The sequence below is a fragment of the Emydura macquarii genome, unplaced genomic scaffold (assembly GCF_026122565.2).
Source record: "Emydura macquarii macquarii isolate MOO-44397 ecotype Brisbane River unplaced genomic scaffold, CSIRO-AGI_Emac_v2 contig_1644, whole genome shotgun sequence".
NCBI classification, from domain to species: domain Eukaryota; kingdom Metazoa; phylum Chordata; order Testudines; family Chelidae; genus Emydura; species Emydura macquarii.
In genome coordinates, this window is record NW_027131781.1 from 7131869 (window position 1) to 7159031 (window position 27163).

The following is a 27163-nucleotide window of genomic DNA, read 5'->3' on the forward strand; positions in this document are numbered from 1 at the left end:
GAGAACCTGCCCCATCAAATTTTGCTGCCCAAAAGCTGCGTGGCTCCATTTACGATTTAGCTGAAAGTTTCAGAACCTTGAAACCAGGCAAACCGCCAACGCGCGAAGCACGTATCAACTTTCATTGTAAAAAGCAAATGGTGGGAAAAAGTGGAAGGCAATGAGTAAACAGGTGGGGGCCCTTAACAAAGGGGTGACTGTTAAAAAGTGCTTTGCATCTCGGACAGAGGGAGAATGTCACACCCCAGCCGGCAGCGTGTTTCCAGCTCAGCTCTCAATGCCTGGTGGTCGAAAGACCAACATAACCTTAGCAAACACCAGAGCAGGAAGGTGTTTATGGGGGACTCTGTGTTGTTCAACAGAAACTTCTGGTGCTGTTTGAACTGAGCAATAGCAAGAAGCAGCGTTTGTAACTGGGGGGAGGGGTTGTTGCTGAACTGATGGTCCGTGTAAATTCATGCTGGGGGACAGGTGTGGAATCTGTTCAGAAATGCATGGCGCTAACGGTACAAGATCCAGCTGTGTCCAAAGGAAAGCAGCCTTTCTAGCCAGGATGCCACCAAGCATTTGTGCAGATGAAGTTCTCTCACCTTCTTTACTTTCAACAGTGGGGTAGAACTAGGTGTTATGCAGCCCAGCACTCCATAGTCTCATGCACCCAGCTTTACCAAAGTGCCTTCATCCTCACTGCAGACCTCCCACTTATCCCAGTCCTGGGTCACCACCCTAGTCCGGCAACACACCTCACTCCTCACCTGACAATAATCTCTGCTAGGCCAGGCTTGGCCCTTCCCCACACTGCTCTACCCACATCAGTCCTGACTTGCTGCACCATCCTGCAGTTTCAGTCCTAGATCACCATTCATGCTGCATTGAAGGACTTGGATGAACAAAACCAAACTCATTTCTGACTGGGATTTAAACTCTGCTCTACAGAGCTGAAAGGCCATTACAGCTCAGTTTCTCTTAATACTTTTTATAGTTTAGCGTACACCAAAGCATCCGAGCTCACATCACACCAATTCTGTGGTTAAGAGGTCATTTGTTACCACCTCCCAGCCTTCAGAGTGAGAATAGTAGGAAATCACAGCCTCATGCAATAGAACAGTGGTGCAGCTGTCCTTTTGGCTTTGTACAAAGCTGCTCTGCATGCAGATCGATGTCTTGATGAGCAAAACAATGTGAAGTGTGAGTCCAATCCAGCTGAGGTGCTTATACCTTCCAGTTCCATAATGCTACAGTTGGAGAATATAGAAGCGACTATGCCTAGAACTCCCCAGTTGGTACGATGCACAAGGCAGTGACCGCAGCAGGGAGCAGAGAACAGCCATTCCTGATGGTTCGTCTGAATTTGCACTTTCACCATTTGTCTGAGAAGGGAATAAGATGCTGCGTCTCCATTTCCCTGCACCTTGTGCCATCACTTACACCTGCGCCAAGTGGGCATACAACTAACATGCTGCAAGTTGGCAGGCTGGGGAGTGGGCCCAAGATATCTAATGCTAGTGCGCCACCATGTGGGGCTCCATGGAAAGTCAGTTTGACAAGATATAAATATATTTGCAACAGAAAACACTGGACTTCCAACTGTCATCTCCTTTCACCAATACAGCGCCACTCAGAGACCTCTTGACTTCATTTGATCGCAGACAAGGCCATGTATTAAAGGGGGGGGACTTCCCACATAAGTTTTTTTTGCAGTTCTAAAGCACTTTGCATACAAGAAACACAAAGCAGTTTAAAAAAATTGATGCATTGCCTGGTCTTGTCAATTCACAGATTTTTAAGGCCAGAAGGCAACATTTTGATCTGAGCTTTATAACACGGCCAGAGAATTTCACCTAATGATTCCTGCGTCAAGCCCATAAGTTAAAATCATTTTTAGGCAGACCTCCGATCCTGATTTAAAGACTTCAAGTGATAATGGACCCCATTCCTAGGGGTTAAATACCCTCGCTGTAAAAAATGTGCAACATATTTCTAACCTGAATTAGTTTAGTTTCAGCTTCCAACATTCAATTTGGTTGAGCCTTTGTCTGCTAGATTGAAGAGCCACGTACTAGCAGAAAGCTTTTCTCCGTGTAGGCACTTAGAGCTCCTATCATTCAGTAACCTCTGAAGTTTTAGTTTGTTAAACTAAATAGACTGAACTTGTTTAGTTTCTCACTATAAGGCATGTTTTTCAGTTCTTGAATCATTCTTATAGCTATTTTCAGAACCTTTCCAATTTGTTGTCATCCATTTAGCAGTGTTAACATCACCTGGACACTATTCCCATGGTGGCCTCAGGTATGCCACAGACAGTGGTAATAACGCCTCCCTAGTTCTATGCTCTGTTCCCCTGCTTATACATTCAGGGATCTCATTTGCTTGTTTAACCACCACATCACAGTGCTAGCTCAGGGTTAGTTCGTTATCCACCGTGACTCCCACGTCCTTTTCTACCTTGCTGCCTTCTAAAATACAGTCCCAAAAGACATGACCTCTTTGTGAGGTAACAGTCCTCTCATTACCATTTTGCAGGCTGAGAAACTGAGGCATGGGAAGAGTAAGGCCGAACTTTTCAAAAGTAGTTGAGTTTCTGTCTCAATTTTAGAGAACTCAAGACATCCTGGACCTATTCTATATAAGTTCTTATACCACGCTCATAGAATCACAGAATATTAGAGTTGGAAGGGACCTCAGGAGGTCATCTAGTCCAACCCCCTGCTCAAAGCAGGACTAACCTCAGCTAAATCATCCCAAGCCGCAGCTTAAAAACCTCTAAAGATGGAGATTCCACCACCTCCCTAGGTAAGCCATTCCAGTGCTTCACCACCCGCCTAGTAAAAAACTTTTTCCTAATATCCAGCCTAGACCTCCCTCATCACCGTACAGTCTGAGAACCATCCACTAGTGCATTAGGCAACATGACTATATGTGTCCTGTTTGTTCTCTCATCCACTTCCCAGGAGAAGTATATGCAGTGGAGTGTTTGGTTTAGGATTCTTAAGTATTATATGCACATCTTGCTGTATGTTTATGTTACAGAAGGCAGGACAAAGAAATAAACGTGGTACGGTTTGTGATGGTCTTTAGTTCCTGGAGGAGTTCATTCCATAGTCCTGTGCTGGCCCTCAAGAAAGCTATGTCTCCTGTGTTTCAGGACAAGTTTCCGAAGTGCTGAGCACCTATAACTCCAACTGAAGTCAACGGGAACTGCAGATGCTCAATCCCTCTGATAATTGGGCCTACAGCCACTCAGGTTGGACACCTAAAAACAAAGGCAGGCAGTCCTAGTGGCCACTGTTGAAAATTTGGCTGCCTATAACTTAGCCAAGTTCACACAGCAAAGCCTGCATCAGAATCAGGAGTAGAACCCAGACCTTCTCAGTCCTACTTCTGCAACTTAACCCCAAGTAATGCTTTCACCCCACCCCGACAACACGGTGCACACCAAGATGGTTTCAATGGGTTTTCAGCCCTCCCTTCTGGATGTTTTAATCTGCTGTTCTTTCAAGGCTCATCTCTTCTTATAGTTGCCCCCTCCCCATCGCTGCAGCACAATGCAGGCCCATGCCATCCTAGCGACGGACATTGATGGAATCACCACCAGCATTATGATGGGACCATATGTTGTATTAGTCCATAGTCGCCATAGTTGAAAGGATCCCCAATGTCATGAATGTACCTAGAAAATAAAGACCAAGAATCTTGAATCTGAGCTTTAGTTGATTAAGCGGGACTTCAAAGACGGCACTAACAAAATGAAACAATTTGTACACTACTTGTCCCCATGATCTATCCATTTCCGCAGCTTGGCTTCTGCTGCCACCATGCTCTGGGCTGCTTTTAAAGGAATAAGCCAGACCAGCTCACCTGCTGGCTGAACTGCTGGACCTGCTCACTATAACGGGCTTTGAATTGAATGCTGTGTATGCCCCCAACACAGCGGAATGTAGAGCAGAAGATCACAAACTTTTTCATGGAGCAAATAATTGCTTAAAATAAACGATCTTTTCCTGGACAGTTTCCCTCCTGCCCTCTCAATCCCAATCCTTCCTTGAGGTAACTAGAGTTCCCGGCTACATAAAAAAATATTAGAGGATATTTAAGGAGATGAGATTTAGGAGGGAAACAAGAATGAAGGAAAATAAAGTAGCTTTAATGGTTATCTGGTTACACATATCACTTTGTATGTGTGCTGGTTATTTCCTCCCTCTGAGCACAAGACTTTATCTTTATTAGGACAAAATCTTGCCTCCTGTCCTGCATCCACCACTGATCTCATCTCTCCAGGTCACTTTGCAGTTTGGTTCTCTTGAGCTCTCTTGAGCTGCATACTTGCTACACCTCTGTTTTTAAAGGCTATCTGCAAATTGGATCACTGTTGAATTTACAGAAAAGGCACCTGACCAAAAAAAAAAGGCAGGATGCAGCCTCAGGGGTTGTTCAGATGACCGCGTTTTGAATGTGGTTAGTCAAAACAAGGCCTCTAGAGATCTAAGAAGAGTCCTAAACTACAAGTGGCAGTACCTTTACATAAAGCCTGACAGAACCAGTTCTGCCAGCTTTCAGGAAATGTCTACGTATTAGAATGCAGTTAGAGCTGTGTACCCTAGCTGAGGACCATGGTGGCTATAGCCATTTAGCCTCTGATGGTTACTGAAACGGCTCAGCTCTCACATTTCACTTGTGTTACGAACAGTCAGAGCTTACATCTCCTTACACCTATTCTTAATAATTACAGCACCGTGCACCTGCCCACCACATAGCCCCCAGCCTTATGGGGTCGATGGGGGGAGGAGGAGGAGGAGCTGCCCCTGTTCCCATGGGGTCTATGGGGAAGGAGGGAGAGCTGTGTCTATGGGAGAAGATGCCCCATGGATCTATGGGGGGAGGAAGGAGAAAGGAGGGAGATCTGTGTCTATAAGTGGAGCTGCCCCCATCTCTATGAAGGGGGGGGAGTTACCCCATAAGGGTTACGGGGGAGCTGTGTCTGTGGAGGGAGCTGCCCCACTGGGTCTATGGGGGGAAGCAGGGGAGCTGTGCGTCTAGTGAGGGGAGCTAGCTGCCCCCTCAGTCTGTGGGCGGGGCTAAGGGGGTGAGACACGTGACACCTCGGTGAAAGGCGGGGGAAGCTGCTTCCGTCGCTATGGCGCTGGGAGGAGGCGGGGCGTAGAGGCGGGCGTTCGTAGGCTCGGCGATCGGCCACTCGGCCTGTGCTGGGCCAGCTCGGGGCTTCGGCGCTCGGTTCGCACGAGGTTGCCCTGCGCGCGGCGGCGGCAGCGGCGGCGCTGTTTCTAGAGGCCCGCCCAGAGCGGTCTGGCGCGAGCTGCGTGTGGCTCGTGGCGGCAGGATGGTGAAGCTCACGGCCGAGCTGATCGAGCAGGCGGCTCAGTACACGAACGCCGTGCGGGACCGGGAGCTGGATCTGCGCGGTGAGGGCCGCCCGACCCCGACCCCGACCCCGGAGCCGAGCCGAGCCGAGCCCAGCCGCGACGCGAGGCCGGGCCTTGCTCTGAGGCCGGCCCTGTGGCTGCCCTGGGCGGGTTCGGGCCGGAGCGGGACAGGGGGCTGGGGATTATGGGGCGGGAAGGGTACTAGGGGGAGGGGTTTGTGGTGAGGAGTGGGGGAGGTAGGGGGCTTCACCCCCTTTTTGCCTATGGGGAGGGGGATGATGTTCGCGGCTTCTCCCCTGGGGATCCTGCATCTCCTGTTGAATCTGCTGCTTTGGCCCCCGTACAGACTCCATCTAACCCTGCTCTGATGCTTTCTCCCCAGGGTACAAAATCCCCGTCATTGAGAACCTGGGCGCCACCTTGGACCAGTTCGATGCCATCGATTTCTCCGACAACGAGATCCGCAAGTTGGACGGGTTCCCTCTGCTGAAGAGGCTGAAAACTTTACTGATGAATAACAACAGGATATGGTAGGGGGCTGTGCTGCGTCAGAGCAGGGGCCTGGCTTAGATTTGGGGTGGATGTGGAAGGAGGCCCAGGGTGCAGCCAGCTTCCAGCATATGCTGCTGTTTGTCTTGTTGCAGTGGTGCAATTTACAAATGACCAGTGATTATTTCAGTGAAAGAATGCAGCATGTTGCAATGTGGAGCAGCATTGTAGCCTGCTTCATTTTCTGTCCACTTTACAAGCACTGATCCCCACAACTCTTGAGCCAAGTCAATGAGCATTATCCTCATTTTATGGACAGCAAAACTAAGGCATGGAGTTCGTGATTTGCTCAAGGCCACAGAGACTCAGTACCTTTTGTTTACCATTCTTGTGTGTAGACCAGTGACAAATGTAAATCATGCTCAGGAAATTTGGGGCATTGGTAAGTGGGTGTACAAAATGGATGTGATCAGAGGTAATTTACAGTACCAAATAAAGATCCTATCTGGTTTATTTGAAATGGTGAGTGATTCTCAAGCCAATGGAGCCCTTGTACATGTGTTGCATCTGATGGTTAAAGCGTGTAGGCATGTTTGTATTAATTTATTACCAACCTAAAGCAGACTTTATTTTTTTAAATATTAATTTTAGTCGGATTGGTGAGGGACTTGAACAGGCTTTACCCAACCTTAAGGAGATCGTTCTTACCAACAATAGCATTGTGGAGCTGGTAAGTTACTAATTTAAAAAAAATAAAAAAAAAAAAAAGGGGGGGGGGGCAGTTTGAATTATGCACATATAATTTGTATATATTGTTGTTACATGACTTTGTTTAAAACAGTTTTAGTCACCTGCTTTATGTATTCATGGATTATCTTTTCTCAGAAGAATAATTTTTGACGCAATGAAGCACAACATGTTACTGATAGAAGGTTTTTCTAGAAAAGGTATAACAGTATAATGTAAATTAAAATTATTCCTATGCATAAAAGATAAGTGTGCACAGGATTGTGTATAGGACTGTGGCCTTTATTAGACTGTACCTTTTGAAATTGGATATTGTGCTATTTTAATACAAAAAGGTCAGATTTTTCTTTAATTTTCCAGTTCGATTAGGTGCATGCTATAACTTTTAAGATATAAAATGGGCATGGAACTTTAAAAGAGAATAGGAGGTTTTCACAAGGGTCACTTCACTGCTTTGACATTTAAACAGCTCCAGGTCTAAACACAGACTCGAAGCAAAGTTTTGTGAACTAAAAAACCTGAAACACTCAATATAAAAACTTTGCTTTTCATGGCTGTATTTATAGCCATTTAGGAATCAAATGCAATATTTTCCCTCGTTTCTATGTTTGCATTACATGATTGTGAATGTTGTATTATATGCTCTCCTAAGGTTGAATGTTGTCCTTGGCTATTACACCTGTGCAGCTCCATTGGCATTGCACAGGCATAAGGGCAGATTTAAGTCCTTGGTGTGATACTGTAGGCATATTTGAAATCCTTGATGGCAAGGTTAATATCTGCTTACAGTTCTCCATCTGCTTTACCTCTTTTCTCCCCTCGCCCTCCTCCCCCCATTATTTTGAAGGTATTTTATCCTAATGATATTCAGAACATTTTAAGAGCAATTGTCTTTTGAATGAAGGTTTATGCACTATGAGTACTTGTGGTATTAAGTATTTTGTTTACATTTCTAGAAAAAATGTTTACAGGTCATGTAATAAGTTACACTTTCATTTGGCCAACTTTAAAAAAAAAAATAGCTTGAGATAAACATGATCTCTATCCTTTTTTATAGTCTGATATCCTTGACAGGAGCCCCATACTCCCAACCATTTTTATTTAACCACTACTTAGATGAGTGCTGGTAGGCTTTTCCATTACAAGAGCTGGACTCCTGTTAAGTTGTTTACTTATTGTGTTCCTATTATTCAGGGTGAACTGGATCCTTTGGCAACGATTAAATCCCTGACTTACCTGAGGTACTAAATCTTACTGTCTATGAACAATCTTTTCAGTGTTTAACTATCCTTGCTTTTTAAAAAATCCTTCATGTTATCTTACACTTACTATAAGTCACTCCTTAGTTCTTTGTTTCAAAATAGCTGCTTTTTCCATTGCACCATGCATGTGTTAAATCTTGAATCAATAAACAAAATGCCCATTTAGTCTACAAAAAATACAGATTTAATAGGTGAAGTTCTTCAATTGTCAACAAGTCTATCGAAGTGAATAGGAATTAGCCCCTGTGTTCACATTAAGTACTGTGTAAGCATCTATGGTATATGTATATTTTACCATATGAGAATTAAAGTTTGAGATCTATTGTTGCAAAATACTCTAGATTAAATATAAATCACATGCATTTCAGCAGAGGGAATTTAATCAAATCAGGAGATTGAGCCAGAATCAGAAAAAGCAGTTGAAAAGTTCAGATTTTTGTTCATTGTAGAAATATGATGGATGATTACATTTGTTTGTGTTTTCACTTTGAGAAGTGTTTGAGGTTCTGTACTACTGTCTACTATAGTAAAATGCACTACACTGGTAAACTATATTCTGAGAATAAACTTTCTCTTTACTTTGCCTATAGATCAAGAGCAGTATTGTTTCTGCATTTATTTAATGTGCAATCTAAAGTAAAGTATGCAAGAACTTCTTTTTAAAAAAAAAAAAAAGCATTCTCTTATATTGAGAATCTCTTAAATATCTTTCTTTATTCCTTAGTATTTTAAGGAATCCTGTAACAAATAAGAAGCATTACAGATTGTATGTAATCCACAAAGTCCCCCAAATCAGAGTGTTGGATTTCCAGAAAGTGAAATTAAAAGTAAGTGGCATTTTTTCCCCAGCCTCTGTATAATTAGACTCTTTTGAGTTAAACATTCGTTCTTGTTTTACTTGATTAAAAATTAAATGGTGCAATCTGTTACCTCCCCCCAATGTTTGTAAGCTATATTTACATCAAAACTAATAGTGTCTAATGAAACATTTTGGGGCAGCTTTTACTTCACCAGTTCATTTTTTTTTTTCAATATCTTAATTTTGTCTTCCTAACCCACCAGTGTTTAAGTACAGTTTGGCTCTTCTCTGTCCTTTTTAGTGTCTTGAGTAGGACAGCAGGTCTTTAGAGAGAGAAATTAGAAATCTTAACACAAACCTCCACTCCACCTGAGGACGAAAGGTGGGGAAGAACTTCCTCTGGGAACAGTCTTAAACTGCCATGCTCCGAGTTTAAGCATTTTAACTTATTGTCAAAGTGCTTCTATATCTAGTGTTTAGACACCAGTCTTCACTGATCAAAGGAGTCTTCAGCCAATTTGTTTTCAAGGAAAGAAGCTATGCAAAATGCACATTATGTTGCTATTTAAATTAACTTTGTGTGTGTGTGGTATCGCTGTAGGAGCGTCAGGAGGCAGAGAAAATGTTCAAGGGCAAACGGGGTGCACAGCTTGCAAAGGATATTGCCAAGAGAACAAAAACGTAAGATAAAGATAACCAATTTAAACTGGCATTTGCCTTCAGAAACACCACCTGGGTTTCCCTGTGCAGCAGTAGAGAGTAAATTGAAATGCCACTTGTTGGCAGGATGTCTTAACATCTCTGGTAGTCTGTCACCAGATATGCTGGCTCCAAGCATCCTAGTCTTGGATGGTGGTGAATACCGTTGCTCAGCACCACTTTTTTTTAAAAGGTAATTTCTCATTACAGTCCATGCAGCAGAACTCTTAACTGTTCAGCAACATCCAAGTTCATGGCCTTAAATCCAAGGCATAATCATCTTATTGCATAAGGCCTGCTTCTCTTCCTGGGCAGATAAAAAGAGTAGGGGGTGGGGAAGCAGACCTGCTGGTGTTTCTGAAGGAGGCAGTTCTTCATTGTATCAGTTTGTTAACAAAGATAAGATACTACACTTGATTGAATGCAATAGAGAAGCAGATGTCGTTCATAGGGATGTTAATAATAGGCCTTTATTTTTCTTTAAAGTTTCAATCCAGGTGCTGGTTTGCCAGTTGACAAAAAGAAAGCTGGGCCCTCCACTGGAGATGTTGAAGCAATTAAGGTAAGATTTCTAGAAATCCATGTAAAGAGAGAACTGAAGCAGGGAAACTGGCCAGGATCAGAATTTCAGTGATGTTAGGTGCTCCCTTTACTGGCAACTGCTTAATCATAACTTACCAAAGGAACAGAGGAAAAATATGTTCTTATCACTTACATGCTGTATCTTTTTGTTTTGGGTCTCTTGTTGCAGAAATCTCTGTAGTTTCACTGGACTTCCTTCCTTGTATCCCTTTCTTGATCTTAGTGATATTTTACTCTGAGTTTAAATTTGACCACAGAATAGGCCAACATACTGCACAAAATAGTAAATAACTAGCCTTAGCCATTCACGTAGCTTTCTACAATACAATTTTATGTGATATTCTTGAAGCAGATGTTCTTTATATGTTAATTTGCAGCAGTTTGTTAACGTGTTGAATGAGTGTTGATCACTTTGTTGGTCTTTCCCATCTAGAATGCCATAGCAAATGCTACGACTCTGGCTGAAGTGGAAAGACTTAAGGGTTTGTTGCAGTCTGGTCAGATACCTGGCAGAGAACGAAAAACAGGTAATAGTACACTTTTCTGTTACTCAGAGTGATTCAGTAATGTAAATGGCATTAATCAAAAAGCATAACTTATTAAAACATTGCCTGGAACTCGATACAATCTCAATCAATGGGTTGAGGTGAATGGGGTTATGACACCAGTTCTTTTTTTAACCATCTTTCCTGATTTATGTGTAAATTTCTGGGTTGGGTTGCTGACCAGGTAATCTGACTTTGCAGTGGAGGACATAGACTATGGGGAGTTTCTCAGTGGGAATAAAGCCTGCTGCATGTCAGACTGGGCAGTGACAAGGTCAGATGTTTCAGTGGATATAGCTCAAAACTGCAGTAAGGTGTGCACAGTAGTGTGAGGATTAGCATCTGTAAAGTCTTGACAAGTATTAAATAGCTCAGATGTATCTATTTTGTAGGACCCACAGAGGAAGTTGAAGAGGAGATGGAAGAAGACACAGTTCCCAATGGATCTTAAATGGTATCTTCAGGTGATCTGAAGAATATGTAGTATTGTATCATTGTCTATGAATGCATTTTATGTTGACATAGTGTTAAGTTAATAACATTACTACTTTTATAGAATGGATTTTTGTTGGGTTTGGAGCTTTTTGGAAGCACTATTGGTATGTTTGGAATTCCCATTGTAAATTTTATACTGAACATGAAGTCCAATAAAACACAATTTCCTTTTTCTGCAGGCTTTATTGTGACCAATTATTCACTGTGGGCCTAAAATAGATTATATGTACTCTTCTTTCTTACCTTAGTCTAAGATGCATTCTCTTTCCCTGGTTGCATTTTAGTTAATTCACCCTTGAAATTTAGTTACTGGTGAAGTCTTCACATGATTTAAACCCAATTATTAAAATATGAATATTAATATTGACAGTGCTGTATACAACTAGAAAGGGAAAGCAAAAAATGACATACAAATAAACTGCCCATGGTCTGTTAGGTAATTACATTTTAGCCAACCAAAGTTTTTAATTCGGTCAGTTGGTTAATCCTTTTTACTTGTTTTAAAAAAAAAAAAAAGTTATGCATCTGTTAACTAGGGCCAGGAGCTCAGTTTTGTGTTATCCAAAAGATGGCAGTACCAGCAGCCAATTTGGTCATTGGTTCATTAAGCAGTCCTCCTTCTCATCTGTAGTCATGGAACCTAGTATTCTGTAGCTGTCTCCCCTCTAGGAAATGATTAGCATAACTACAGTATGTATAAAATCACCCATTGCAGAAACACTGCAATGGTAGAGTGGCTAGACATCCACCACCACAAAGCCTTTTCAGTCACTGTGCTTGAAGAATGCCTTAAAAGGAGTGAGTCAGCTGGACTTCTAAAGAGCAGTCATGCTTATGCAGCAACACTCAGGGTTGCAGGCTCTTCCCATTGCAAGCCAAACCACTGAAAGCAGAAGACTGGCTGAGTGTAAAGAACTAATACTATAAAGAGAAACAGGGACAGATGCACCTAGCAATAGCCTGATTTAGGTGATGGGGGGGGGGTTGGGGAGGTATGAGTGCGCATTTACTAGTGATGCATAAAGGTTTTAAACACCCTGATCTTCTGCTAGTGGGAGTTCTGTTGAAGGAGAAGCACTAGTGATGTGCTAAAATGACATGCAGCCACCCAGAAGTGCATCCGGGGAGAAGAGCCAGGAAGCTAGGATAGGAGAATGAATGTAGGCAGAGAGGATCTAGAAGCCACATCTGGGAAATGAACAGCAGTCAGCCATTTGAGAAGATGGGCATCCTACAGCCAGCAAAGGAGGTAAGAGATTAAGAGGGGGGAGAACTGTTCTTAAATGTTGATTCTAGGGTGAAGGAGACTTGAAATGAGGGGTAGGTGTGACCAGTGCCAAATCATAGCAGCCTCAGGCAGCAGAAGGGATTTAAAAGAGTAGGTAACAAGGGCTGCAGTGGCAAATGCAGATGAACCTGGAGGGAGGAAGAAGCGCTCTGCTCTTCCAGGGGCCAGTAACAGCTATGGGCAGGCCCCACTCCTCCGGCAGGGCACCAGATGGATGTAGGGAGGGGGCCATCCACAGGCAGACGGTACTGGGCTGCAGGGTGTCCCGCACTCCAGGACTTGCACACAGCTTACAGACGGGGTCCAGCACCCACTGCACAGTCACAGGAGGGGCTACCCCCCCAACTCATGCGGTAGCTGCACCCACCTGGCTCCCCCAGGCAGGCGCAGCTGGAATCCAGGCCGGGGAGGAGGAGCTTGAGACAGGCCAGGGATCCGTATAAATAGATCAAGACTTCCGCGTCAGAACGCCGCTCCCCTTTGATTGGTCTCGGTATACCCTCCCCCCGCTTTTCTGTCTATCATTGGCCTGAATGTCTGACGCCCCCACCTGATTGGTTTAGGGTTTGGCCCCCCCCCTGTCATGTGATTGGGCGCAGCTTCGATCCCTCCGCTTCTGATTGGCCTCTGCCTCGTTCGTCACTGACTTCCGTCCCCTCCCCCCCATTTCTCCTCGATGCCTATTGGCCGTCAGAAGCAGCGCTGTCTTCTGATTGGGGGAGCCGCTCCGGGTCCTGGCTACGTGGCCCCTAGCTCGGGGAAGAGAGGGCTGTGCAGCGATCGGCCGGTGAGGGGGGCGGGGTGCAGCCGGCTCGCTGTGAGGGGGCCGCGGCGCGTCCGCCGGGATGGATCTAGGCGACGGGGAGCCGGGGCCCGGCAGGCCCGCGCTGGAGCAGGAGGGGATCCAGGCCCTGCAGCGCTCGGGTGAGGGGTCGGGGGAGGCGCGGGGCGGGCTGGGGCCGGGAGCGGGGCAGCGCCGGCCCTGAGGGGACGGGGCAGGGTCGACCCTGGGGGGTTGGGCGCCGGGTCAGCCTGTCACGGCCCGTGGGGTGCTCAGCACCATAGCGGGGAGTGGGGCTGAGCCCTCCCGCATCCCCACCCCTGGTAGCGAGAGGGTTTCTGGGCCTAGCCTGGCCACCCCTCGCCTGGAGCCTGGCTTGACCGGCCGCTTCCGTCTCCTCTTCCCCCAGTGGGCTCGCTGCTGTCCGGCTACGGCTGGTACCTGCTCTTCGGCTGCGTCGCCCTCTACCTCGTCGCTCTGAAGCTGGCCGAAAAGAGGAGAGCCCGGCGGGGGAACCGACCCGAGGCGGCTGGGCCGCAGCTAGGTTTGTCGATCTTCATGGGCTGCCCCTTGGGGGGGGGGGGCTCCGCCTGCCCTGGGAGCCTTTACCGTGGCCTCGGGCCTGATATCTGGGAGGCGTCCCGAAGTCACAGTGGTGGGTAGAACATCACAGGTCCGGGCAGTGCTGTGTTAAACACCTGCTGTGCCCGTGTCCCTGCTCCCAGGAGCTGACAAGCCAACCCCGGCATCATGCCCAGGGCAACTTTTCAGGTCCAAAAGGCACCGGGCCTTCGCTGGCGCGGGGGTGGGAGGAGGAAGGCGTAGCGAAAGATCCCGATTTGAAGACTGGGATGGCTTTGCCGAAGGAGGGGAGAAGTAAAGGAAGTAGTGAGGAGAGGTGATGCAGGCTAGCACAGAGTTCAGTGATAGTGGGTCTTGACTGTTAATCTCAAAAGCAACACGTTTTGTGTAGTGGCTTAGATCAGGGGTTCTCAAACGGTTTTTGCTGGGACCCCCTTGCCAGAAAAACTGAAAGACGTTTGATGTGCTTTGCAAGCCTTCCTGATTAGTATTTGCCAGTCACTTCCTTCTTCATCTTGTCCCTGACCACCCACTTCATGAGTGACATTTGTGCGTAACTCTCTACTGCGGATGCTATCTTCTCTCTTGAATTGTGGCTCTAGGTTGTAAATCATACACAGTCGGGGCTTTTCCTCAGTTGGATTCATGCCGCTGTAAAGCATGAGATACAATTATGGCGCTCTGTAAAGAATAATTGGTTGGCACTGATTCAGCCTGGCACACTGGCAGCGCAGAGCCTAATAAACCGTCTGTTGCCTTCCCTTTTCATACTGGCTTTTTTTCATGGGGATAATTAGATGTCACTGTATAACGAAACTACACAGGAATCTCTTTAATAAAAAAATGTATTCTGTTGTTGCAGGCTGCAATAGCCAAACTAAATCACAGGAAAAAAACTGACATGCAAAAAATCCAGTATTTTACACAACTATTGCTGAAACTTCTGTATCCAAATATTTGTGTATTCATGATTTAATGCATATTAATATACAATGCATGTATATAAAATATTAATACAGGGAAGTTTCAACAGTAGAAAATGTGTAAAATATCTGAGATTTTTTTTTGGATGCAGCCTTTTTCCCTGTGACATTTATAAAAGGCAGCAGGCTGTCTACTTTCCCCTTGGAGAGTAGGGTCTTTAATAACTTCATAAATCATGTCTCTGTTGATTGGGCATGTTCAATCTTCTACTTTATTGTTATGATGAGACAAGCAGGACCATTTGGAGAAGGAGTGGGAGGGAGTCGGGGTTGGTTTGTTAATGATTTGTAATAGAAAAAGTTCTGTAGATGAATGTGTATTCCCTGCAGGGCAAGTATTTCTGAAATAATTCTTACCGACCAGTTTCAAACACTAGAATGTTAACTTTAAATTGTTGATGGGTTGGTTAACTTTAATGGGTTAATGATAATTCTAAATGTGATCAGAAGTTGGATCAGTGTATAGAACTATGTGAGCTGTATGATTACACTTCTGTATCAAGAGTCTTTGAAGGTGATAGTTTTGCCAATTTTTTCCCATGATCTCATAGAACCTGACATGGTGGTGAGACAGCAGGAAGCTCTGGTAGCAGCTCGTTTCAGGATGCAAGAGGAGTTGAATGCACAAGCTGAAAAATACAAAGAAAAACAAAGACAGGTAATGTGATGGCTAGGACGACATTTGTTTAACTTCTTAATTTGCAATCCAGTATTTTTTTTTTTTTTTTTTTGGTACAAAGTAGGTTTGTACCTGACCACACTGTAGAAGATCTGGGAACTGCTCGATATCTTCCATATTCTGTTTGGAAGAGAAGGTTTGAAAGATTACCCAAGGCTTAAGGGTCAAATTATGAAGACTGATGTATTCCACTTTTATTACTTCAGAGACTTTTGGCATAAGGTAGTACATCTTAAACCCAAATGCCAAAGTGCTTAGTTGAATTGCGGCTCTGATGATTTTGATCAGTCAAAATGAATAGATCCTGCTAATATGCAGGACTATTTCTATTCTTTGTTCTACTCCTTCCTGAAGTAATTAACCTAGATAAAACATCCTCCTCCACCACCACCACACACACCCCCCCCCCCTCCCCCAAATGTACCATAAAAGAAAACACTACAGGCCTGATTCATTAAAAAGTCAGGCCTGGAGGCAGTGACTGTGATTGTGCACGCAAACCAGGTTTATGTGTAAGCCAATGTAAGCATCCTTTTGCAACGTTAGCATGCATATTAACCACACAGTTGCACATGGAATTGGTATGCTCAGTAGCAAGCTTAACTTTTCAGGAGATTCTTAGTGCCAATGCAACTCTACTAGGCCTTAAAAAGCTTTGGAGAATAACATGTACTAATGAGGAATACCACATAATTCAGTGATGCTGTCTCCTATAGGAAAGCTAATAATCAGAATAGCAGTGAAGAACCTCACTAATCCTAGTTCACTTTATTTTCTGTCTGCGGTTGAGCAGAGGTGGTAATAACTTAAGAAGAGATATCTTCAAGCACCGGAGTCCCCATCAGTGTAGTTGATATCTGAAGAAATCGTAGTAGCTGAAGTCTATGGAAAACTGTTCAAGAGGTGAATAGCCTTTTCTGAAGCAATCTAGTCCAGTGCATTTAGGCTGAGAGAGCCTTGTTTTCTTCGACTCTGGGCAAATTAATATACCTCTTTTCCTTTTCCTTCCTTAGGACTAAGGGAGTCTGATTTGTTAACCATTAACCTATACTGCTTATTAAATAAATTACTTTAAGAAAGATTCTTAAATCTTTCATTTTCATGTGCTGATAATTGTCTATTCCATGTGAAAATATGCCTTATTTTGCTTCTTGAGACTTTATTTGAACAATACAAATTCCAATACCAAAAGCCTCTGATATTTTAAATGACTTCATATCCATGGTTTGTTAAGATTTGCTTTAGAGAAGACCTTTTTTTATATATACTTTAAAATCTGGTTAGCTCTATACGTAAGCATTTAATTTCATTCTTTCTAATTGTTTTAGCACACATGGTGGGAAAAGAGGTACAACTATGATTTAAAGTCCCCTGTTCTTTTTCCATCCCACGTAGTATGGTTGGAAAGACTTGGATATTACTACTTTAGCTAAGACAAGGAAAAGTAGGAATTGTGTCCGTTTTGTTACAATGTTTGGTTTATGATTTTTTTTCTGGGCTAAAATGGCAGCAGTTTATTGGCTTTTTGGGGATTGATCCAGCTGTTCCATCTGTATCCGCTGAATTGTTAATTATACAGTCATACAGTGTTACAAATTCTTTTTTTTTTTTTCTCCCCCCTCAGCTTGAAGAAGAGAAGAGAAGGCAAAAGATAGCCATGTGGGAAAGCATGCAAGAAGGAAAAAGCTATAAAGGAAATCTGAAAGTGAACCAGGTAACTTTACTCTTCTTAAACATCACATATTGCAGCAAATATCTGTAATTAGATAACTTGCTGAAAACTACAAGTTGACAAGTTCTAAATAATTTTCATTTGTCTGAACAGCAAGAAATAGAATCTGATGCTTCTGCCTCGTCAACAGTCCCAAAGCCTAAACCTAACAAAAAGCCTTTGCGAGGAGGCGGTAAGTAAGAAACCTGTGTGTCTGTCCGCTATGGAAAATTGAGTACTTATTCAGTTATCTAGATGGTTAGTTTATACATATGGTTGATTTGTCTCTTTTTGTTGAAAGAAAGAGGGTGAACTTTGATTCTCGAGACAGAACATGCCTTGTTGGAGGAATCTATCTTTGAGCACTATAGTCAGTACAAAGTCAGTTCAACTTTTGTAGCTGCAGTCTACTAAATGTTATGGGGGAAAATCTCTGGGTCTCTCATAAATTTCTGCAGTGGGAAAACCTGACAGTATTACAGCCCTTTGAGAAAACTTTCTTGGCATGACTCAGATGCTGTCTCATGATCTCAGAAAATATAGATTCATACTAACTTTTTTTTGGTAACTTCTTTTGGTCAGGGTAAATAAAAGTAACCTACACCATGGTGTCTGGACTCTGTGTGTGTATCTCCTGGCAATACTTTATTAGATACTTCTCTCCTGCATTTTGTTTTATATTATGCAAATATAAGTGTAATTTTAATACAGCATTTCATTTGCCTGGGTGCTCAGATAGTACAGTGATGAGCCATGATATCATTATTCTAGATAAAAACCACACAGCCAGTCGCTTCTTTTTCTCATCCTATATACACACAGCACCTGCTTTCACTATAAAGCCTAATTTGGGACCAATATTCTAATTGGTATTGCCGTGAGTGGTTGTCCAGATGATTCTACCAATGAATGTACCAAAGTAGAAGCAACACACTTGAGAGTGCAGCAGTGAATAAGTTACAATAGCTGCACAAAGAACTTTGTCACAACTTTAATACGTTTTTAGTCAATAGTTCATTTTATTATTAAGTTGAAAATCCTGCTTGAATGTGATATTGACAGCCATCAGTGCCAAACACATGGTATGTTTATCAGCAACAAACTCTAGTTGTTTGTTACCATGGAATTAAAACTGTTCTGAATAGGAAATGAGAGACTAACAAAGAAAGGGTCATAGTCATGCTAAAGAAATTTCATAGTCGCAGTTGCTCATTTAGTTATTTCCCTTTATTGTCATCTGTACTAGCTTCATCCCAGGCAAAATCCATGTTTAAGTAACAGATTATGGAATGAGATGTCTGTATTCTGCTCATGAAATAAATGTGGGTGAGTTGAAGAATCCGGAAGGTGCTGAATAAAATTCTGAAAACAGAATTTTTAGTTGTCCAGTAAGAAGGAACAAGATAACTTTTGTAGTGATGGGGAAAGTAGTGGAGGTTTTAACGAAACGGGTTGATATTGAAAATTGCTCAGTCAGTATAGCAGAGAGTAGTAATCTGTCTGATCATGCAGGGACAAAGTCTCTATATCTTTCACAGGTTTACACTTGTAAAAGGAAACTGAATCTGGTATTTATCATATTAGGAGATAAAAGTCAGTGTCTGCATCTGGCTTATCTTATAGAATTGGAAAAGTAAATATTAAAACAAAATTGCCAAACTGCTGGGGACAAGAGGCATGCACTTCTCTAACACCTGTAGCAATGCCACTTCTTTGCTTCTATCAGAAGTTTATTTTAAAGAGGTTACAGAGTTTAATCTTATGGTGCAAAAATAAAGATTAATGCTCTACAGTGATGAATGAGCTGTAATGTGTCTGTGATGCAGACTTTGTTACATATAACATTATAACTGCAAATTACACATCTCACTTGTGCATTTTGGAAGCTCTGGGAGTCTTCTGCCACTTAATTTCTCTGTTGGAATCGGCCAAATTTGTGAAATATGAATGCTGTACTGTGATATGGAAACTTTTTAAAATCTCCAAACTTCAGTTATTGGTGACATGGTTGTATTCTAAAATAAATCCCCTCTAGAATGGGTTTTATCTCTAACTCTCAATTGTCCACATTTTCACTATCCTTAGAATGCTACCTCTGTGACTTACATGTCCTTCCTATTACAAATTATTGTGAAATGGTGTCCTTTGGTGTGTTTGGTGACTTTTCTTGAGTGGACTATTAGTGTGCCTCATAGCTTCTCCTCTGTCATTGCAGGTTATAATCCGTTGTCTGGAGAAGGTGGTGGAACCTGTTCTTGGAGACCTGGTCGCAGAGGAGGCCCATCTTCAAGTGGATGAGGCTAACCTTACTGGTGTTTAATGACACCAGCAGGCCTAATCTGACCCACTATTCAACTGCCTGCAGCTTGCATGTCACAGTGACTCTCTTGGGGCGTGGTTTAGTACACATGTAGACTTAGAAACAAACGTACATGATGCACAGATTTTAATGCAACAACTAAAAGCCGTGACAGACTGTCAACACAGGATATTAGCTAATCCTTTTTTAGCAGGATGAAGATTATACAGGCAACAGAATGTCCATCAACAGGTACCTTTCTTTTTATTTAGAGCGGAAGCATAGTCTATGGCTAAAGCATGTGACTCGGTCATGAAGTCTGGCTTCTATGCCTGGCTTTTCGGCAGACTGCCTATGTGACTTGAGGCAAGTTCTGTGCCTCGGTTTACCCACCTGCGAAAAGTGGGTGTATACCTTCCTCACAGGGGTGCTGTGGAACTTAATTCATGAATGTTCATAAAGTGCTTTGAGATCTTGGCCAAAGAGAGCAGAGTGCTACAGGTAAATCTTAATTTTACAGAAGTCTCGGGGCACCTACAACTCCAGTAGAACTGGGGTTTCAAAAAGCATGGGGAAGGTACAATAATCTACTATTGCAGTGGGGAGCACAAAAGCACGGGTGACAGGCCTCTAAGAATACGGCTTTCCTGTATATCATTTCCATTCCTGGAGACACTTCAGAAAGACTGACTTAATGTTCCTGCTGGTTACTAGCGCTAAATCCTTCAGTGGATGACTTAGAGCATGGCTCCAAGGGCTCAAATGTCATGGGTTTAGTACTGAAAGCCAATTATTTTAGGTAAGTCTCTGTGACAAGCTGCATTGATGATGTTGTCCTTATAAATGGTAAACAAACCAGGGAGGATCACTGATACTAGACAGTAGATGGGGGTTTCTTGCTATATCGTTTTTTATTGCAACAACTTTGTAAAACAAAATACTGTAAATATTAAATATCATTGCAAACAAATTGTAAACTTAGTATTTGCAATATTGTGAATTTTACAGCATCTTTTTACAAAGGAGGTACCTTTTCTAGTTCCATAAATGTGTCTAAAGCAAAATACTTCCTGAATTGTGTGATTACATTTTTTGACTACTAATTCAGCATTAAGGCTGGGCCTGACATTTTGATGGCATCCCTCATTGATTTTTTTTTTTTAAACTCTTAATTTCCATTGAAGGCTATTTCAATGCCAAATGTCAGTTTTCTAATAAATCACCTTCAGGCTGAGACCAAGTTGGGGAAAGTATCCATCTAAAAAATGAAAGCGTCAAAGTTACAAATGATGGAAACTAGGGTAAAACAGATCATCAGCAATTGAATCTTATCCAGCCATTGCAATTGGAGAGCTTAAGTGGAAAAACATCTGGCAAGGGCTTTGTGCTTTCAAATTGATGGAGGAAGTTAGTAGTTATTTCCAAGCTGCAGTCAATGATCTCTGGCTGGGTGGTAGGACTATCGTGGGCTGGTTAATTTGAAAACTAAAAGACCTTTAAACAGAGGAATGTGTATTACTTGTATAGCCGGGATCCTGCAGTGATTCATTCACAGTGACCCCGGTGTTGATGACATCAATGGGAGCCTGCATGAGTGTAGTGGGTCCCCATGCAGGATCAGGTCTTTCATCTGGAGGCCACCAGGGTCATTTACTGTGTACCATCTTGCATCTCCCCACCAGAGGCACTGCAGAAATCTTTCAACGTTGGCTGACGGCCTGGCAGTCTCTCACACTGAATAGCTCAGCTGGGTACAGAAGCTTGTTCTGTACCCTGCTGTTGGTCTATACTGTGGGAAGGTTACGGAACTGTTGTGCTGAAAAGAGTCTACAGTTTGCAAATGAGTTTTAACTCCAGCCTGTGTAAATTCTACGTGCATGAAACTCTAAACAGTAAGTGAATAAAGAGGGTAGGCTCTTCAGTCCTCTTTCTGCCATGTATTCAGCTGTGTGGGTGGAATTGAAATTAGTGCTGATCTAAAGGAAGCTCATTTATAAGTGTCCCACCCTCTTTGGTACTTTATCAGAGAACTGGGTAGCTGTGGCTAGTCCTTTGTGAGTCTTGCAAGATAAAGCATGAAAAGTTCTTATCAAAGGCATAGGACAAGTACCCACACTTCTCTGATCTCTTTTTTTTGAGTTCGTACATACAGTGCCCTATTTCACTAGCCTAGCTTAAAGCCCCTGGAAAACTTCTAAACACAAACTTGGAGACCATTCACTGTTATTTCTGCTTACTGATTTGTGGGGATAGTCCACTGTATGAGTTTACAAATCTTTATAGCAACTGCTCCCTAAATCTTATGTTCCCAAATTTCAACCATTGATCATAAATGCATATTACAGTAGTGTATCGTTTAATCTTCTGAATTTAAAAGTTCCAAGTCAGGAACTGGAAGAGTGAATGATATCCTAATGTTAACCTGACCCCATTACACGTCATTTTCATTTTAGATTGTAATGGATATATCTAAATACATACAGAATTGTGCAATGAGAAGGCTGTTAATTTACTATCAAAACCATCTTACATTCCATGGCTTCTGTGTGCTTTGATTCATATCCTCAAACATTCCTTAGTATGTATGTGATATGTACTGTAGTGTGAGGCATTTCGCCTCTCGGGATTTGTCATTTTTGAATAAAGCAAAGGAAAATGGAAGGCCAGAGAAAACGCCATTCATAGGTTTTGAAGATCACTGCTCACTGGAGTGAATGGGGTGGCAGCGTTGTCTTCAGACTTCAGAGGTTGAGCATCAGTGAGTTTTCCCTAAGGCTGGGTTTACTGGGCAGCAGCATGTGTTCATGCTGGGATGCTGTCTTCACCCTAGAAAGTGACATTTCGTTTTTAGTGAAAGGTGCAAAATGCCACAAATTACAAAGATGCTAACGATGCAGAATCAAAGGTGGGTGAGGGGGAGGCTTCCTTTGCACTCAACTTCCCAGACTCCTGATTTTTCTTTTTTAAGGCAGCTTTGTTTCTTAAAAGATTTTTACTAAGTGTTAAATGAATCTGAATTAGCTGCGTACTATTTCCTCTCTGTGTCAGGAACCTTTTCGGGCCAGGCACCAGGAATGTGCATTTCATTGAGCTCTCTCTGATAATTAGAGCTGGGTGAATAATTGTGTGTTGGACTGGGCAGAGAAGATTTGCATCCATGTCTCTTACCTTCCAGCCAAGTGCCTTAATCACCAAACTAAAGAGGAGTTCACTCTGGCACAGTGAATATTTATGTATTCATACAAAGTGGATTGAGAGTAGCCCGTCACAGAATACAGCTTAGCCCAGTGGTCCAGATGCTTACAGGAGAGCTGACTTCAAGTCCCTGCTCCAGAGTGGGGATTTAAACTTGCTTTTTCCTACATCCCAATCAAGTGCCCTAAACAATTAACTAAAGGTTAGAAGGGGGAAAGTACCCCCTCACTCTTGTCTGAAGCTGGCCTTGGAAGAACTTTTACTGAGTCAAAACTAATTGGTCAAATTCACAGTTTCCCGGGATGACCGAAACTAGTCATTTTTAATAAACTCTAAACATTTTGCCCACCTCTAGTAATGTATATTTTGTTCCTTCTTTCGGAACTGAAGAAATGCCCATTGAGTATGGAGTGAGTTTATTTAGTTGCTGGTAACTTAAAAAAACTTAATCCTCAAGTCTGTGAAGCATGCCAAATTTGAGTCTTCTTGAATCAGCCATTTTTGAGTTAATGGGGGTGAGGGTTGTTTGGTTTTGTTTTTGGCTTGCAATTACTCAAACAGCTGGAAGCTTTTTCCCTCAGACGTTTAAAAAACAGATTAATTCTGGATTGAAAGCAAATATGGAAAGTTTTAGCCCAGAGGGAAAATTATCCAGGACTGCAAGTGAGTGAAAAAGGGGTTATAACACATTTCTCTGGAGTGCCATGCTCCTATTTAAGACAATTTCAAAATTCCAACAAATTTCAATGATACAGGATCATTCCTTAAACTCACGGACTTCAAACACATCAGTGTACTCTGGCTTAAAAGCTTATTGCTTAATGACTGTTGTAACTGCACTGATGTGCATTTACTGGTAATATTTCTCTGGAAGAGACTGTACTGTAAAACATCAAAACTGACACTTATTTTTCTAGAACTATAACCAATTTCTAGTGAACACAAATATTGTTTAAATCTCCTAGTGTATTGATACCAAGACACCCATGTGTAGAATTTCAAAGGCATAAAGGAGTTAAGTTTTTGGCTCTCATCTGACGTCAAACCCTTTGTGCCTTTGAAAATCTCTTTCCAAGGCGATAGGTGCCTTCAAAATATAGCTAGACTTTACTTTAAATACTTTAAGCTGCACACACAGTGAAATTAGTCTAAATTTATGTAGGGGTTTATTAAACAACTGCCAAGGAATATCTGTTACAGGAAATATAAATTAACAGAACATGTTGACATTGTAGTGACTTTTCTTTGGCTTTATTTGTGCCTTTTAAAACGATGGTGAAATGAGGCCAGGCTTATAAGACATTGAGAGTGGCTCTTAAAATCTTAGTGGCTCTTTGAAAATGTGGTTTCTGAATTAATAGGATGAATTAGTGAATTATAGAAGCTAGAGATGGAAAAGACCTATATTAGGTCATCGAGACCCATGCACAACTGTCTTCAGCCACCTCAAGATTAGAAGTTGCTATAGCATTACTCAGATTTGAGTTAATGAAAATATTAATATGTAACTTACAGTACAACAACCAAGCAGTAACTCCCTAGCAGAGGCTGGATGGGGATGTGAAAATAATATAATACAAATGAGTAGAGCTGGGCAGGAACTATCTGAAGTGGTTTTTTGGGTCAGAAAATGCCAATTCATCAAACTTTTTACAGGAAGATATCAGTTTTGACTAAACTTCCGTTGGGAAGATTTCTCAGGCCCAGGATGGAAAACAAGAGCAAGACCCTTTCCAGAACATCCAAGCAATTAGGGCACATCGGGGGGAGACCTAGGTTCAAGTCTCTGATCTTCCAGGGACTTGAACCTGGTTTGCTTATTCCCATCTGAGTGCCCAAACCCCCAGAGTATAGGCCCCTTTCTCACTTGGGTTTGTTGGGGTTATTTTTTTGTTTGCAAAACATTTTGAAAGGTCTTGGTTTCATGCCACATCGACAAGGAATGAAATGCAGAAACCTCAAACAAATTTTGCGAAACTGAATTCTTGTTTTCCAGCCAGCCTCCACATAAGTAGCCAACCTCTTACAGTAAAACGAGTTCTGCCGTGTTTTCTAGAGTTTTGTCCAGACTAAGTTTTGAAGTTCTCAGTGAACTGAGGCTTTCAGCGCTTCCCTTGGTAGACGAGTCTGTGGTCTGATCGATTTTAACCTTAGCCAGTTCTCTGTGATACTCAATTCAAGTATTCCTTTTCTTAGGAAGAGAACTTCGCTGCTAGCTGAAGCTAATAGTGAAGGGTAGCCAGGGGTCAGAAGGAGGGGGAAGTACTCTATCAAGCTCCATTGAAAGCTCACTTTATGCTCTCATGACCTTCAACTGAAATACTGCTCGTGGGGGATTGTGCAGAGTTTCACAATGGACGAAATCTTCCCCTGTGCAGTGGATCTGCACGAGGTATATGCATGGTTTAAGTGCGACCTAATTAGTACGTAAACCTGGGCCTGGGCTTCCATGGGTATGTGTACATTGCAGCAGGGAGCGAACATCCCACCGTGAGTAGAAAGACTCGTGCTGGCTGGACTCAAGCAAGGCACTTAAAAATAGCAGTGTGGGCTCTCAAGTCCACCCAACCCCCGGGTCTGAGTTCGAGTGTCTAGCGTGAGTCTGAGCCAGAGTGGCAACGTCCACATGGCTATTTTTAGCCCACTAGTTCAAGCCCTGCTAAGGTTTGTCTACCCAGGCTGGAAAGCGCACTCTCAGCTGCAGTGGACACATGCCATAGGCAGGAGGATTTCACCTAATACAATAGTTCCTCTTCTTTCCTGTATGTTTTATTAGCAATGAAATGCTGAATAATGCTGACCTTTAAATCATCACTAGGCTTTTTAGTCAACACCCCCTGGAGATCAGAGAGGCAGTTCCCACCTCCGTTGTTTCAGGCTGGCTGCAAGTCACGGCATCAGTTGGCATCCCATTGACTATTGAAGATATGGGCCTTGTGCACGCTAGGAAGTAGCTCCTTTTCTGCAGTTGGTTTAGCTGAGGCAGTGCTGTGCATGGTTTGTCCTTCTCGGCGCTTACTGCAGTCAGCACCGCTACTGCCGAACCGGTCACTGAGCAGTGCTTTTGGAAACGCTGCTATTTTCGAGTGTAGAAAAAAGCTTGTTTGCAACTGGATGGGCTGGAGACTTGATTTTCTTTTGAACGAAAGCTTACATTTGGGAGCATGACACAGCACCTGCGATGGAAAAGTTCCCTGTCTCTGGCTTGGCGTGACCGGGCCCAGCTCCACTTCTGTCGGAAGTGCACTGCAAGCTTCCAACTAGAGAACTCAGCCCTTCCAAACTTGACCACCCCGCCACACATCCTGCTAGAGATTCCCACTCCTGAACAGACTGCTTTTGGGGAGTGATCAAGACCCAGATCCTCCAAAAGTAGGAGGTGCCTAACTCCTGTTGATTTCAATGGGAGTTAGGCACCGAAATACTTTTAAAGATCTGGCCCAATTGTCTGAAATAAGGCTCTGCTCAGTTCATTTTCAGTGGAGACCTACACGTGGGTTTAAACCAATGGTTCCTCACCTCTTCCTTCAAGCTTCTGCCATGATGGCTTGGCAGGTAGGCAGACCCTGTTCTGACTCTTCACCAAATCAGCTCCACTCCATCCATGCTCTCTTTCCCTGGACATTTTTAACTTTTGCCTCGGTTTTCCCTCCCTTTTTGTTTTCTTGTGGTGACCACTAACGGAAGGGCATATTCTGCATATTGAGGCCTCCAGTGGTAGCTTTGTGAGGCTGAGCCACTGGGCTCTGTAGCTGAGTTGAGCTCTACAAGAGCAAAAAGAAGCCTAGGCAGCTGCCAAGCACCCAGGCGTATGTGTTGCCCAGCGTGCAGGAGTTCCTCGTGTGGCTGGATGCATTAGGGGCTGCTGCTGGAACACAGATTGATGGCAGGTGATTTTTAAAAACCCACCAGCTGCTTCACCCACTTGGATGGGAAGGTGAATCAAATCTAGAGCCAAAGCTGCTTGCTCCTATTCTCTATCCCACAGCATAAGCTTGACCAGGCTTGGATTCCCCTGCGGGGGAGCCTGCACCCTATCTTGGGAAATTCTGTTGTAAACCCAGATCCACAAAAGTGCAATGTTTGTAAGCTGTATTATGGCAGCAGCCAAAAGGGCTCTAGGAGGTTATGTTGGCAATGGAAATGTTTTGCTCTCTTGTGATGTTTGAAGCTTTGTTTCTATTGTGAAACAGCAAAGTCCTTCTGAAACTAAGACTGACTGAGTCATGCACAAGTGGTATGTATGAAGGAGAGGATTAAGAGGTGCAGTTTATCAGCTGCCTCAAGCAAAACAAACAAAACTAAATCTGTTTCACCCCCATTGCTCCCCTACTTTCACCAGGGTCCCCTATCTTTGGTGATCTCACTCATCAGCATTCCACTCTAGGACACATTGCAAAGCAGATTCAGATTGGCTGCTGACGTATGGCAAAAATGAAATGGTTAGTTTTGTGGGGTGTGAAGTGTTTTGAGGGCTAATTATGAGAATTTTCTCTGTTTTCCTTTTTAAAGGGCAATGGAGAGAAAATCAGGAGCTTGATCTTTGAAAGGTCACATTAAATCATGGCAAATGTGCTTCCTGTTTTTAGGATCTCCTAGTGTATATATCAGAACTAGAGGATGCTGTCAGGTTGATTTATGCGAAA

The 27163-nt window shown here is 43.1% G+C and overlaps 2 protein-coding genes across 2 annotated transcripts; both read left to right on the plus strand.

Annotated features, from left to right (window-relative positions):
• The first annotated feature begins 5170 nt into the window (after window positions 1-5170).
• SNRPA1 (small nuclear ribonucleoprotein polypeptide A') lies at window positions 5171-11266 on the plus strand. The gene is made up of 9 exons (XM_067555587.1): window positions 5171-5420; window positions 5764-5911; window positions 6522-6600; window positions 7812-7858; window positions 8604-8706; window positions 9280-9359; window positions 9864-9939; window positions 10393-10486; window positions 10897-11266. The coding sequence occupies exons 1-9, from the start codon at window positions 5339-5341 to the stop codon at window positions 10953-10955; spliced, it is 768 nt and encodes a 255-aa protein (XP_067411688.1). The 5' UTR covers window positions 5171-5338; the 3' UTR covers window positions 10956-11266.
• Window positions 11267-13048: 1782 nt separating this feature from the next.
• On the plus strand, window positions 13049-20388 carry SELENOS (selenoprotein S). Its single transcript, XM_067555588.1, has 6 exons — window positions 13049-13211; window positions 13478-13612; window positions 15185-15291; window positions 16937-17026; window positions 17138-17216; window positions 19239-20388. Exons 1-6 carry the CDS (start codon window positions 13133-13135, stop codon window positions 19319-19321), a joined length of 573 nt encoding a protein of 190 aa, XP_067411689.1. The 5' UTR covers window positions 13049-13132; the 3' UTR covers window positions 19322-20388.
• Window positions 20389-27163: the final 6775 nt, after the last annotated feature.